The 14321-nt window shown below is 35.9% G+C and overlaps 1 protein-coding gene across 6 annotated transcripts in view; it reads left to right on the top strand.

Moving 5' to 3' along the window:
- The window catches only part of LOC6044194 (lachesin), a 270727-nt gene extending 257072 nt beyond the window's left edge, over positions 1 to 13655 (top strand). For all 6 annotated transcript variants that reach the window (XM_038260583.1, XM_038260582.1, XM_038260584.1 and 3 more), the window contains 4 exons: positions 911 to 1020; positions 1232 to 1291; positions 1591 to 1782; positions 12766 to 13655. In XM_038260583.1, the coding sequence (XP_038116511.1) occupies positions 911 to 1020; positions 1232 to 1291; positions 1591 to 1782; positions 12766 to 12875 (472 nt within the window). In that variant the 3' untranslated portion in view covers positions 12876 to 13655. The remainder of the gene's footprint in view (positions 1 to 910; positions 1021 to 1231; positions 1292 to 1590; positions 1783 to 12765) is intronic.
- The last annotated feature ends 666 nt before the right edge of the window (positions 13656 to 14321 follow it).

Here is a 14321-nt window from a genome sequence, read left to right as displayed (position 1 = left end):
ACACACATTTTCGTAAGCACATTTTCGACACGATTCAATTTTTTTTTTCGAAAATTTCTATTTATTCAAAAAGAATTTAATTTCGGTGGTTTTAACCCATACATTTCTGCGGCTCAAAGAATTTCCTTTTTGGTCCACTAAAACTTATCAATAAATGCAGAATGAATTAGGTACAGTTTATCTTTTTTAATGTTTTCAAATTTACTTACCTTAGGAATTGAAATTTTGGTGATCCAAATAATTTTCCAAATAAGTTAGTCTTTTCAGTTGACATTATATTTAGATTCACAGAATCATTTTTTTGTATTTTTAAAGTATTTCCTTTTAAGACAAACTCAATCATTCTTTTGAAACATATTTTTGATGAAAATGCCATTTATTTGTTTCAATATAACGTTGAGGATTAATTCTTCATGACCAAAGTAGGCATTGTGTCTCTTGGTTCATCTATTTAAGTCTTATTTACAAATTTGTTAGATTCCCTTAAAAAAAGTGCTCTTAAAATATTTATCATGAGAAAATATCTGCGGATTGGTTTTATGTCTATGTTGTAATAGGTAATTACCCAGATTTTTGTCGAAACTTTTTTCAAGATGTGAGGATTTTCGAATAAATAATAATTTTGGAAGTCACCTTTGTAGTGAACTTAATACATTTTCTGTAGCAAGAAATTTCATTATTTCACGGGAAATTTACAAATGTCTTTTGATTAAATGATGTCTGTAAATAAGTCAGCTGGGTAGATATATATTTATCGGTAGTAGCAACAGCATCTGTAGCATAAAACCCAAATTTTCTTTTAAACATGCACTCTACGCGAACACAATAATCCTGATAATGTGCTAATCCACTTTGTACTAACGCCCTTTTCCGGTACTTTTTTTCACCTTTTCCTCAAACCTCATTTTAGGGCCCACATGAAGCTAACCATCAAGAATTTATCGCTCGGTGATTTTGGGAATTATCGCTGCATATCGAAAAACTCGCTCGGCGAAACCGAGGGCTCGATCCGCGTCTACGGTAAGTCAGTGTTGCCAGCCAGTTCACGTGCACGTGCACGTGCTGCGCCTGCTAAGCACGTGGAATTTCGGCTGGAATTTATATGCTCGAGACGCTTTCTTGGTTCAGGTGAAAATACTGACAATCAAGAAAATAATTAAGATAAAAAATTCCTTAATCAACTTGGCTGCAATTTTTTCCCCTTTTTTTTGCTCTTCATCTTGGCACCCAGAAATTCCGATGCCGTCGACACCGTCGAAGCAAATAACACACGTAGTGGAACCGAAAGAAGGTAAGTGGATTATTTAAATGACATCGTTTTGCCTTCTGTTTCTTTGTCCTGCGACGACCACGATTTGGTGTCCTGAACCTTATCGCGTCTTTTTTTTTCTCTGTGTTGTCCCGACGCTCTCCCCTTAACCCTGGTCCCTGAACCGTCGATTGTTGGTCGTCTACCGTTTGGTGTCTCAATTTCTTCTAATTAATATTAATTCCGACGATTTCTTTTTTCTTCTCTCTCTTTCTCGATTCTCCGTTTAATCAAATCTCCTTCCACCCGCCCACAAATTTCCCTCTCATTTGTTTTGGCAGTGCTGCCAGCGCGGAACGAAAGCTTGAAAAACGTCCAGCTGCAGCAGCCAGAGGTGCTGTTCCCGCTGAAGAACGACGAAAGTTACGCGCAACGCTCGCCCAACGGGATCCCGTTCGAGCGCAAGGGACTGCCGATTGGCAGCCAGGGCTTCTACACGGACTCGCCGCCGAAGGACTTTGGGGTGTCGCACGGTAAGGTTTTTTGGTCAAATCGTCGCTGTCGTGCTTTCTTGTCGCACGTATATTTTGGACCAAATTGAGTTAAGAACGCCACTTTGTGCAGCTCACAATGCCTGTCACCTTTGGACAGATCCCCAAAATTCGATTTCAATACTGAGATATTGAAAATAAACCGAAAAAACTCCGTTCGTTGTTGTCACTTTTCTTATGAAAAAAGTTTCAATCTTGTCGTGCTATCTTGACACCCCCTGAAAATTGCTGCAAATGCGACAACTGGCCTAAGGGACTTCAAGTCAGAACGCGTTTGACACATGTACAAGACTGACTACCATAAACATTTGAAATTATAGCTCTGGACTTCGGCAACAAAATTCAACACAACTTCGGTACTATGCACAGAATAGCAAATCAAACAAAACTTGTTTGTTATTGTTTACATTGCGAGTTCTATGTTTTGTTTATTCAATATAAAGTATATTAAAACGCAATTTCTCGAAACGTCTATAAGCGACATGCGACAAGATAGCACGACAGCATCGAAAGGGTTCCATTCGAAGAACCTCTTTTTAAATCTCCGTTTAGCGCTATGAGTTGATCCCACGTTGATACCGGGTAATTTTTGTGAAGAATCTTTACAAACTTTAAATAGTGAGTATCTGCAAATTTGATGGAGTTTGGAGCTAGCGCTTAAGCTGCGAAACATACGAGAATTTCCCCTAAAAATCTAAAAACTACGTTTTAGCGGGTATTGAGGGACTCATTTGAGCAAGTGAATTGAGTTCAAATCTCAAATTTCAGCTCAATTGGACGTGACTGAAGCTGGCGCCCCACCCTAGTTTTTTTTTAAACACATTGGCCACTAATGCGATCATTTTCAACACCTCTGGCGTATACGCCAGAACTTTGTGCAAGTTTTGATATTACGCTCAAACCTCGATGGTTTGACACCAACTGTTGTCAAACGAACGGGGTCACTTTGTAGTTTGACAGTCTTTTTACACGGAGCTCACACACACTACCAAACGTTTGTTTTGATAGTGTGCGTGAGCGCCGTGTAAAAAGTAAAAATCATCACTTTTTAGTTTGACTTTGACCAACCAACGGGGTACAAACTAAAAAAGTGTCAGACGATTAAGTGACCAACCATCTCGAGTTGAGTGTACCGTCAGTGGGGGTGACATTGGGTCTGGGGGTTGAGATTGGGTCAAAGTGATTTTTTACGGATTTTACAATTTTCAGGTTATTCTCAATGAAACTGAATTCTGTTAAAGGGGTTGTGTAGGGAACATCTTAAGATGACTTCGCTGAAAAAATCTCGTTCCTAGAGCAAATCCTGTTATTTTGGCAGATGTCTAAAGTTGGGGTACGTTTTTGGCCAAAAATGACCTCTCGAAAAATCATTTTTCTAATATTTTTGTTAGAATTGCTCGAAAACTATCCAAATGTTTGAAAATCTCCACTTCAAACATTGTAGCGTGTCAATACGATTCCCTCGAACAAGAAACGCTGTTGGATGACTTGTTTTTACCATATCGTTGTGTTTGAGCATCATTTTAGTTTCATTTGACCCAATGTCACCCCCTCTAAGGTCAATTTTCAAACTATTGGCATTTAAGGTAGTGTTCATCAAAATCCACCATATTTTGGGGTAAACTATCTAAGAACAAATCTACGTTGAAAGATTTTCGATGTTATTCAAATTGTTTTTGTTATTAAGAAATTTCGAGAGGTGTATCGTTTTTTGACCCATAGTCACCCCCACTGACGGTATGACTCCGTGCTTACGAAATATCGACTTTTAACAGAACAAACCAATCGTCTTCACCACACGGCTACGTCACTACAGCGAGTGAAGTCAAAATCGAACCAAGATCGAACCAAGTTTTTAGCCCATGGCGTTTGAAAAGGTCGTATGCGCATCGGACATAAATTAAAAAAATATTTTTTTGTTTTTTTTTAAGGCCATTGCAAATATTTTTCAAAGTTTATGTCGCCCCCCCCCCCCCTCCGCATCAAAGTTGGCCTGAATAATCAGGGGGCAAAAATTTTTTTTTCGAAAAACTTCAAAATTTTAATGAAAATTAAAGTTTAATCAACTGTAAACCAGTTAAAATGCATTTTCCCACGTTTATAATCATATTCAGCATGTTTGAACTCCTTTGAAAAACTTTTAAATTTTCATGAAATACCAATGTACAGTCTCACGATTTTTTTTTTTTTTTTAAGTTCCGTCAATACCTTGATATTTTGAAAACTAATGATTGGAAAGCAACTGTACGCCTGTAAAATTAATTTCAAAACACTTTTTTCATCCAAATGTTGAAACTAAGGCTTGTAATTTCAATTTTTATATAATTTTGTGACACAGTCATTGACGTCCTAGTTGGCAATCATTAATTAATGACGATTTTCATAACTTTGCAAGGAATGGGATAATCGTTACCAAAAGGAATCAGCATGTCGTCACCATCGTGCTAACTTGTCGTACGTGCATTTTGGGCCAAATTGAGTTAAGAACGCCATTTTGTGCAGCTCACAATGCCTCACCTTTTGACCTTCACAGATCCCCAAAATTCGATTTCAATCCTGAGATATTCAACAAAAACCGAAAAAACTCCGTGCATTTTTGTCACTTTATATATGAAAGTAGTTTCAATCTTGTCGTGCTATCTTGTCACTCCATGAAAATTGATGTAAGTGCGACAAAAGGCCAAAGGGATTTCAGGCCAGGAAAGTCAGGATGCGTTTGTCGCACGTACAAGCTAGACTACCGTAAACATTTGTAATTATAACTCGGGACTCCAGCAACCAAACTTTGGGACAATGCACAGAATGGTGAGCCAAACAAAACGTGTTTGTAATTGTTTACATTGCGTGCTCTCGTTTTTGAATATTCAAGGTCAAACATTAAAACGCGTTTTTCTCGGAACGTCAAAATGGCGGGTGCGACAAGATAGCACGACGACGTCGATGTGTAGGGCACTATTCTAAACAACTTGTTGAAGAAATTTTGTCAAAATAGTGAAAGCGACGCAAAATTTATATCTTTAAACGAAAAATCATAACAATGATGGCAGTCTTCACGTTAACTTATAAATGTGGAAAAATAAATGTAATACTACTTATTATCTCGCATATTTACGCAAAAAACAGTGAAAACCAACAACAAAATAATTTGGGAACTAAATCTATGTTTTTATTTCATACGACCTTTTGGAATACCATGCGTAAACAATATTGACAGCGCGGGGACTTCAGGAAACTGCATGCGTGTCAGATCCCTGCTTCACCACGACAACCTTTTGATTTTGTCATTCTGCTTACGTTCGTTTTACATACAAACGAACTCATTCGAAAAAGTCACTCACACAGTTACCTCTCTCTAGAAATACATTCGCTCAGAGAACGGTCGTTTGACATTCAATCAAGATTCCGATCATCTCTTTCATGAGCGCATTCAAATGACTTCTGTCACCACGCAGCAAACTTGAGCGGTGCAGCTGCTTGAGTGGTGCTCATTTTTCGTTCGTTTCGTCTTTGTGTTTACGTTCACCGACCATCGCCAAGCAATAACAATCATGATAGGCGCTGTGTGTCAGCGATTAAATTTCGTTTTGGGAAATGATCTTAGTAAATGGAGGGTTGTTTGTTGAAGATCACTATTTTTAAAAAATCGAAAACTGCAAATATACCGCTGAAATCAAACTTTCGGTGGCTATATCTTGAAAACGAGGCTCTTTATCTGTACTTTTTGAATTATTCGCACTACACCATCTGAAATAGTAAATGTACCCATTCACAGTTGTAATATTACTATAATTATTTTAATGTAAACCCTACCACTTGACATTGTTGAGATGACTTTTTTAAATGTTGAGAACGATTTGATTATTTTTAATGTATTCGCAACATCGGAAAGTTCCACCACGATTTTATTTATTACAATCCCAAAACCGGGACTCAGGGACCAAAATATAAGTGTTTTCTGATAAAAAGGGATATTATCCCGAAAAAGAAGTAAATTTAAACATTTTCAGTGGCAAAAATATTTTTTTTTACATGAAAGATGTTCACCCCCCAGATGGTGATTTGTTTCTTTTGGAAATAAGAGAAAGTTGACATTTTTTAACATTTTGGTTTGGGTTATACTTATAAAATGGCACCCTGCAATGCATTTCCGAATCTATTTTACATTGTTTCTTTAAAGAACAGCATCTTCAACCTGAAACGTTTAAAACTGTCTTCATCTGAAATGCTGCACAACGACATTTTCCATTCCCTCAAAAAAAAAGAACGTCTCCTTTCTGCTTTAGCCCACCTGTCAAAATTTGTGCTGAACATGCCAAACGTTTAGGGATTATTCCATCTTCCCTGGATTTAGCTTCCCGAAACGACACAAAACGGACGTTGGTTCGTCTCTGGAAAAAAAAAACGAAAATCTCCAGCTCGAGACCCACCCACTAGAAAAACGTTCGAGGTGGAAAAACGCTGCAAAACATTGTTTTCCGTGGGACGCAATTTTCGGAAGGACATTTCAAGCACCACTTTCCCTCTGTGTGCCCGCAGGACACAATCCCCAAACCAGGACCCAGGGACGGAAAGATGAGTTTTTTTTTTGAAATGCCAAAACCCAGCCTCCCAAAATTTCCCGCTCCGCGCCACCACGGCAAATCCGTTCCCACGCTTAGCCGGAGGTGAAATCGCATTCCGAAATGTGGAAATTTAAATTAACTGGATTTGAATATTAATGCTGATGGCGACGCGGAGTCGGCTGGGCTGAGCCGGGATGAACGCTTTTTTGCTCCCACGCTGCTGTCACGTGGATTTTTATATATTTTTTTCGTTCTATTTTTTCAACGGAGGATGCAACCAACTCGTCGTTCGCACTTTTGACTCGCCATGCATTTGGAACCGGATGATGACGGTGCTGTCACCGAAAGCTGGCACTCGTTTGAAAGAGTAGGGATGGGCAGGATAGGAAATTATATAGAAATTTTAATTAAGTTTAAAGTTTTTAAACTCCTTCAACACATTTAAAACAAATCATGGTTATATTATATCTGGAAGTGAGTACACCTTTTAAGTCAGAAAAAAAATGCATGTAAAAATGTGTAATTTTACCACTTTTCTGGTGTAATGTCACTTTAACAGTCTAAACTTAAGTAAAATAACATCATAAAAGAGATAATAATCAACCTTCCAAAACTATACATTCAAAATTTACACATTTTTTACTGTGTAGAAGATAAAAATTAATCACTAACAAAATAACAGATGGTATCAGGTCATCACTGCCACCTTTAACTTTGGAGGTTTGGTTTGCAAAAACAGCGCCAAACAACGTTTTATTAATAATATTAAAATTTTAATAAAAGTTTTTGGAAGATTTTTCAAATGAGCTATGAGTTTTGAAGATTTTGCGCTCTCTTTCATTACCAACAAGACGTGTTGAAAGTTAGTCTCGTGATAAACATCTTTTTGATATATTATTTTTCAACCCATTCCTAATAAATCAATCCACCCTCAAAAGTGTTTAATCATTTGAATTGTTTGAAACAAGTTTGAAACAACAAACCTAATTGAAAAATATAAACAACCAACATTTAATAATGTTACCAAACGCGTGAACGTTGTAACTATATATGAATGTAGCAAAGCAAAGTTGTTAAAGGAACATTTTAAAAATTGTTCTACAATTTGCTTATTATATTAAATTTTAATTTCTCTAAGAGCATAATTTATGTCAATAAAGTAAGTTTCAAAATGATAGTTCTAAAAAAATCACAAAACACCGTATATTTTGAAAATACCGTAAACAGATTTCAACTTGTTTTTGGAATATTTTCCAACAGGTAAGGTTTTTCTCAAGATTATTATTTCAAAAACATGTACTGGGGTAGGCCACACAAAGTCCATGCACTATTTCGGAAAAAAAGTTTTTTCAATAGTGTTTATGAAAATAGTTACCTTAAAAACTCTAGTTCAAATTCTGAGGTGACCTTGAAAGTCATAGTTTTTCTTGTTAAAATTATATTTTAAGATGTTCAATAGTAGTTTATGCAACAAGTTGCAAAAAGAGGATTTTTTCAGCACGAGTCGTACATTTATCCAACGAGGTTCACCGAGTTGGATAAATACGAAGAGTGCTGAAAAAATCAAGTTTTGCAACGAGTTCCATACAACATTTTTTGCAATTCCAAAAAACACACACTGAGTGAAATTTTATGTCAAATTTTCATGTATTTTGTCAATAAATGGTTTAAATAAAAAAAATGTTGAAAAGTGTTGCTTTTTGAAACAAGTGCTGAAAAGTTCAACTTTTCAGCACCCATTTGAGTGCTGAAAAGTAGAACTTTTCAGCATTGATTTTGAAAAGTGTTGCTATTCGATTCTGTTATTTTTGGTACAGAAAAGTAGGCTATTTCGTCGTTCAAGAATGACAGGAAAAGTAAGTAGTCTCTCGACGGAATTGCAAAAAATATATTAAAATACTAAAATTTCCACTATTTGCAATATAGGTAGCAAACGAAGCGCAGTATGAAATGAATTTTCAATTTATTAAAGTTTTGTTTGTAAAATACATTTTTTTAAACTAAATACCGTATTTATTCATAAAACACTCAAATTGTTATGATTTGTAATATGGATATCAAATGAACTAAAATTTTGCAGGTTCCTTGTTACAGTTTTATTTGTTAAATACCGTTTTTTCATTAAATTTTAGGTATTTTTAAAAAATACGATATTTTGTGAATATTTGAGTACAGTCATGCCTCGGTTTGGCACCGCATATTTGGGAGGCGTGCATAGCTGAAGCACAGAGCTTATGGGATTTCGGTCTATATACATTGGAAATAATCCTCTGAAAAATCATCCAAACTTCAATTAATTATAGTGTTTGTAATCGGAATGATATCAGCTATACATTGGAGTTATAATTACATGAAAATTTTCACAAAATACGTATTTTCTGTATTTAAATCCTAAAAAAAAACTCAAAATTATTGTTATTGCAATATAGTGCCCATGAACGCATAAATGTACCATATGCATTTTCATCGTTTTTGAGTTTTTGATGCAGTTTGGTTCAAAATCGTGTGCTCTTTCAAAAGAGCCTATAACATCCAGTATTTTGTTCTAGAAATCAGGAGGAAATCCAGTTTTTTCGCTAAAACTTAACACGTAGCCTTATGTATGGGACAAACTTCAAATGCGTTTTTCTCAGCTTGCTGTTTTTGCATATGGGACATTAATGTGAACATGGGCAGTATAGGTATCAAATGATCGAGATTGTTTCATACCTTTCGAAAGTAATAAAATTATTTTTAAATGCTAACAATTTTCACAAAACTACGTATCTTATGAAAAATACTTAAATTTTAATTTACAATATGGATATCAAATAATAACACAAATTTTCATCAGTTTTTAACAGCATGGGTAACAAAAGATTGGAATTTTTCATGTATTTCTAAAGTTATAACACATTTAAAAAAACTTTGTGCATCATTTAAGCACTAGGCCGTTAACCGAGGCAGCTGTACGAATCAAAACCGGGGCATGACTGTATGTTTGCGACAAAACTCTAATACAGTGAAAATTCATACAAAATCTCGTTTCTTTTGATACTTATATTGCAAACAATGAAAGTTATAGTATTTTCGAATATATACAGTATTTTGTGAAAATTATAATAAATTCATAAAAAACTCTGATAAAGTTAAAACAAAATAAAAAATTTCGCTTCGTTTGATTCCCATGTTCTAAATTATCAAAGTTTGAGTATTCTGTGAATATTTACGTATAGCTTAACAAAATATAATTGAAAAATTCTTAAATTAATGTTTTACTATGCTGCCCCTGATCGCATAAATGTCCCATATGCATTTTCATCATTTTGAGTTATTGATGCAGTTTGGTTCGAAATCGTGTGCTCTTTCAAAAGAGCCTATAACATCTAGTAGGGGCAGGGGCAGGGGAGGCAGAATGGCCCGCCAATATAAAATGCGCCAAAAACCTCAGAAAAACACATGAAGATAGACCACTTTTAAAAATATCAACTTACCAAAACAAACATTTTTGAAAATCATGTCAATATGTTGTAATAAGACATTATTTTTAACAAATAAGCATCAAAACAACTAAAATAATCAACTAATGTTGCAATCCACGTGATTTGTGAAGCTACCAGGAGTGAAATAATCAATTTAGTTCAAATTTCGTAACTTTTGATTGTTTTTATAAGGCAGAAAAAGGGTGATCCATTCTGCCCCCAAGTGGATTTTAATTTAACACTTTCACCACCAAGCTTTTAAATGATTTGAAGTTTTCATTGTTGTTTCTTTAGCTTGGTAATGTCAATAACTCAATAATTCATACGTGGTTTTTGATAAGGTGATGTTATTTGACGTCCTTTATAAGACCCTTGCCTTACAGTTGATCTAAATCCATTCTAAAGCCCAAAACCAAAACTTTGTTCTAGAAACCAGGAGGTAATCCAGTTTTTTCGCGAAAACTTAACACGTAGCCTCAAACTTTAAATGCGTTTTCTCAGCTTGCTGTTTTAGCATATGGGATATTTATGCGAACATGGGCAGTATGTATTAAATATAGTTTACAGTGGAGTTTACGAGATGTTTAGATGAAAATTCGATTTTTTAAATATCCTGTTTTTTAACTTGAAGGGGCGGAAAAAAAACTTTAAATTATTTGAAATATCCAAATTATCAAAAAGTTGAATAACGAAAAAAAAAACGTTGGTTTATTTTGAGTCGTTAAACTTAGCCCAGCATGTTTTCACATAAATGTCCCTTATGCAAAAACAGCAAGCTAAGGAAAAACAAAAAGCAAGTTAGGTTTTTGCCAAAAAAAGAATTTCCTTCCAATGAAAATGCGTATGTGTGTGTGTGTGGTCCAATCCAATACCCGCTAGCCGGTAGCGAAATTATGGGAAAGTATAGTTTGTATCAGACTTGGGTTGTGCTGATACAACTTATCTCAGTCCCGGGTATTAGGTGGTGATCTGCCCATAATTGAAAATTCGGCTATTATGCCAAATCAAGTATTCCGAGAAAAACGCGTTCTAGTGTTTGTCACAAAATCTCCGTCAAGGCAATTTCCCATAAGAGTGGCATATTAGCCGTTTGGTTTTTCGCATCGGCAGCCAAGTCTAAACACTATTTCAGTAAAATTCAAGTTCCAGAAGATGCGTTGGAACATCCTCTACCACCTGGTGCTAATATCTCGTTTTTGCCAAGAGTGGATATTAGCCGTTTTTTCAATGGTGGGCAGTGATAGCCCTCGCGCAGCTTCCAACGACCCATTTCAGAATGACAGAGCTCCTTGCGGTCCAATTCCGAGGTCGTTGGGCATTGTCTGGCCCCGCCTAAACATAGAGCAAAAACCAGACGGGTTCTCGATCTATCTTTAAACTTCCAATCCCATCATGCAAACAGGGATCAGCGCGTATTTAATTATTGTTGAAAAGAAGGCATCATTTTAAATTTTCAGTTCGGATAGGTCTCACCAAGTTTCTGGATCGACTGGTTGTCCAATTTCTAGGCAGCTTTCAAGCACCCGGACGTTGTTTTCTGTTTTGTTCGCAAGCGCCCGGAATTCCAGCTGCGAGCAGCTTGATCACATCTTGGAGTACAGATTCTCTGGAAATTCTTGGTCAGCTGCAGATTGGATACTGCGGTTTCAGCGCAATATCCACCATTTCCGACCGACTTCACCCGATCGTAGAACTTAGTGTGGTTTCACTGATCTTCCAAGTACTTCCTCTTCATCTGCAACACTTCCTCCAGTAGTAGATAAAACTGCTTGAGCGCAGCTTCCAGAAACCTTCCTTTGCACACTATTATTTTCTTTCGCACTATTTGATTTTTGTTATTTTAGGCGTAGAAACCCCGTAGGCGTAGAAACACCCTTATGGCCTATCTACAATATTTAACTTAGAAAATTTCACTTAGCTTAGGAGTTTGAATCAATGGAAATGAATCTGATCTTCTACAATGAAAAGGAATAAAATTAGAAACTTGACGTACAGTTTGGAAAATTTCAAAATCTCTTCCTTCCAATGAAAATGCGTATGGGTCATTTATGCAAACAGGCGCTGTAAAGTGATTTGATAATTTCAAATCCAAGATGGTGGCCAAAATGGCAGTGATAGAAAATGCATTTTTGATAAAAACAAAACAAAGTCACAAATTTGACAAAAAAGGGTCGTTGAAATTCAATAATAAACTTTCACATAATTGAACTTCCTTGGATGGCCCACCTCTAGACTATGTCACGTTTATATTTTTTCTATTTTTAATCTTACGATGCACTTTAAGGCTTTTAACAAATTGAAAATTTTGGGGCCATATATTAAAAACATTTCAGGAAAAATAAATATTTATCAAATAATTGGTTAAACTAAATCCAGTACTTGTTCAGCTTGTTTTGGGAGACTCTCAGTAGTTTTGTTTTTGAAAAACTTTCAAACCCAGCTTGGAATTACAAAAAAGCCATGTTGACACAAATTTTCTGTTAAATTGTGAGCTCCCCTTCCGTTCGCATGTGAGCTGAGTGGAGAAAATTAATTCACCAAGCACTTTTTTTTTTGGGTGGTGCCACTTCAAACGCTACCTCAGTAGAGATCAGTTTAGTAAAGCGCTGGCACTATAGCTTCATCGTCAGTGCGAGAAGGATGGCGGCGTGGGTTTGGACCCATTAAGAAGCTTCACTACTGTGTCTGTGTTCGCTAAAAAGCTGCTGACTACTGCAGCAGCAGCTCAGCCAAAATCGCTAAAACCAGAGCGAGCAAGCTCAGCTTCCGGACGGATTTCCTGCCTGGGGGGTTGTGGTTAACCGGGTGGTGATAGTGGGACGATGATAGTTTCCTGTGAGTCATCCGTCATGTGGGATTTGGAGGGCGTGAGGAAGGTTCTTTGCTGATTAAGATTTGTTTGAGAGTGGTTTTTAGAATTGGTTTAATTTTTCTATTTTCAGCAACTTCGCTCCGGTGGAACTGCAAGGTGTTTTACACGTTGGTCAAAATTTTAAGCATATCTTCGACGCTCACCTACTCCTACTGTATCGCGAACCAACTGTTTCTGTAAACTAGACTAGACACCTCCAGGAGATGATACCACACGCTAGAAGGTACCAAAATTGTAAAAAGATGACACATATATCAAAGCGTTCCGTTTCAAGAAAAAATAAACGACAGAGAGTCCCATATCACAGTAGAACACATCGCGTTCCCTGAGTTCCAGAATTAAAAAGAAAACAAAAATCCCAACATATCGTAAGTTTGTACATTGTAAACTGCAGAATAGCATGCAAAAGAGGCTAAGCAAGTGATACTATAGTCAATGTTGAAGCAACCAAACTCAGAAATCCAGTTTGCCAACCTAACCGTACCCATATCCCACACCAGAACCAAATCAACCAACAGATTCCTAAAACTCTAGAAAAGACACAAACACACACTTGAAGACTAGCACATACACACTTTCAATTATATTAGAAACAAGTAACGAAACTACTAATTTAGGAGATGTTGACACAATAATGATTCTTTAACGAAACTATAAACTAAGCAAATCTAGCAAAAGATGAGGATGAATAATTAAAGAAACATGCGCTTTTTGTTGCGAGAAAATCGACATGATCAATAAAACCTATTGAAAACCAACCAAACAAAAAAAACACTATTTATATCTTAGCGTAAAGGCATAAACACAATAGGCTGATTTCACAATGTATCATATAAGGAAAACAAACGAATCAAATCAGTTGTTAATTAGATGTAATTCATAGATATTTAAACGCGCTTCAACAGTGTGGCCAACACTATTTCGTCAACAACAGAGAAATCGAAAAGAAAAAAAAAAAAACAAACAACGTTGACAAGTCACCCGCTTCAAAATGCCAACCGCAGTCTGTACATAAAATTTACACAATTCATCCCCTGGCTGGCTGAGAGCAAGGTAAAATCGTGTGACAGGTGCAAATTTGTAAAAATACACAATTATTAGCCAAAGTAGTGTGTACGCTATGGTTTGGCATTGAAAAGGGTTTTTTTTTCTGCAAGGCAATTCTTTACAAAATTCACAAATTTACTATTCTTTATGTTTTTTTTTGTTTTTTTATTTAGCCTGTACAATGAAAGTGAAAAATATTTTTTGCAATTCCGTCGTGAAACTACTTACTTTTCCTGTCATTCTTGAACGACGAAATAGCCTACTTTTCTGTACCAAAAATAACAGAATCGAATAGCAACACTTTTCAAAATAAATGCTGAAAAGTTCTACTTTTCAGCACTCAACACTTTTCAACATTTTTTTGATTTAAACGATTTATTGACAAAATACACGAAAATTTGACATAAAATTTCACTCAGTGTGTGTTTTTTGGAATTGCAGAAAATGTTGTATGGAACTCGTTGCAAAACTTGATTTTTTGCAATTCCAAAAAACGCACAATGAGTGAAATTTTATGTCAAATTTTCATGTATTTTGTCAATAAATCGTTTAAATCAAAAAAATGTTGAAAAGTTTTAC

The sequence above is a fragment of the Culex quinquefasciatus genome, chromosome 3 (assembly GCF_015732765.1).
Source record: "Culex quinquefasciatus strain JHB chromosome 3, VPISU_Cqui_1.0_pri_paternal, whole genome shotgun sequence".
NCBI lineage: Eukaryota > Metazoa > Arthropoda > Insecta > Diptera > Culicidae > Culex > Culex quinquefasciatus.
This window is presented reverse-complemented; position numbering and strand designations above follow the sequence as displayed.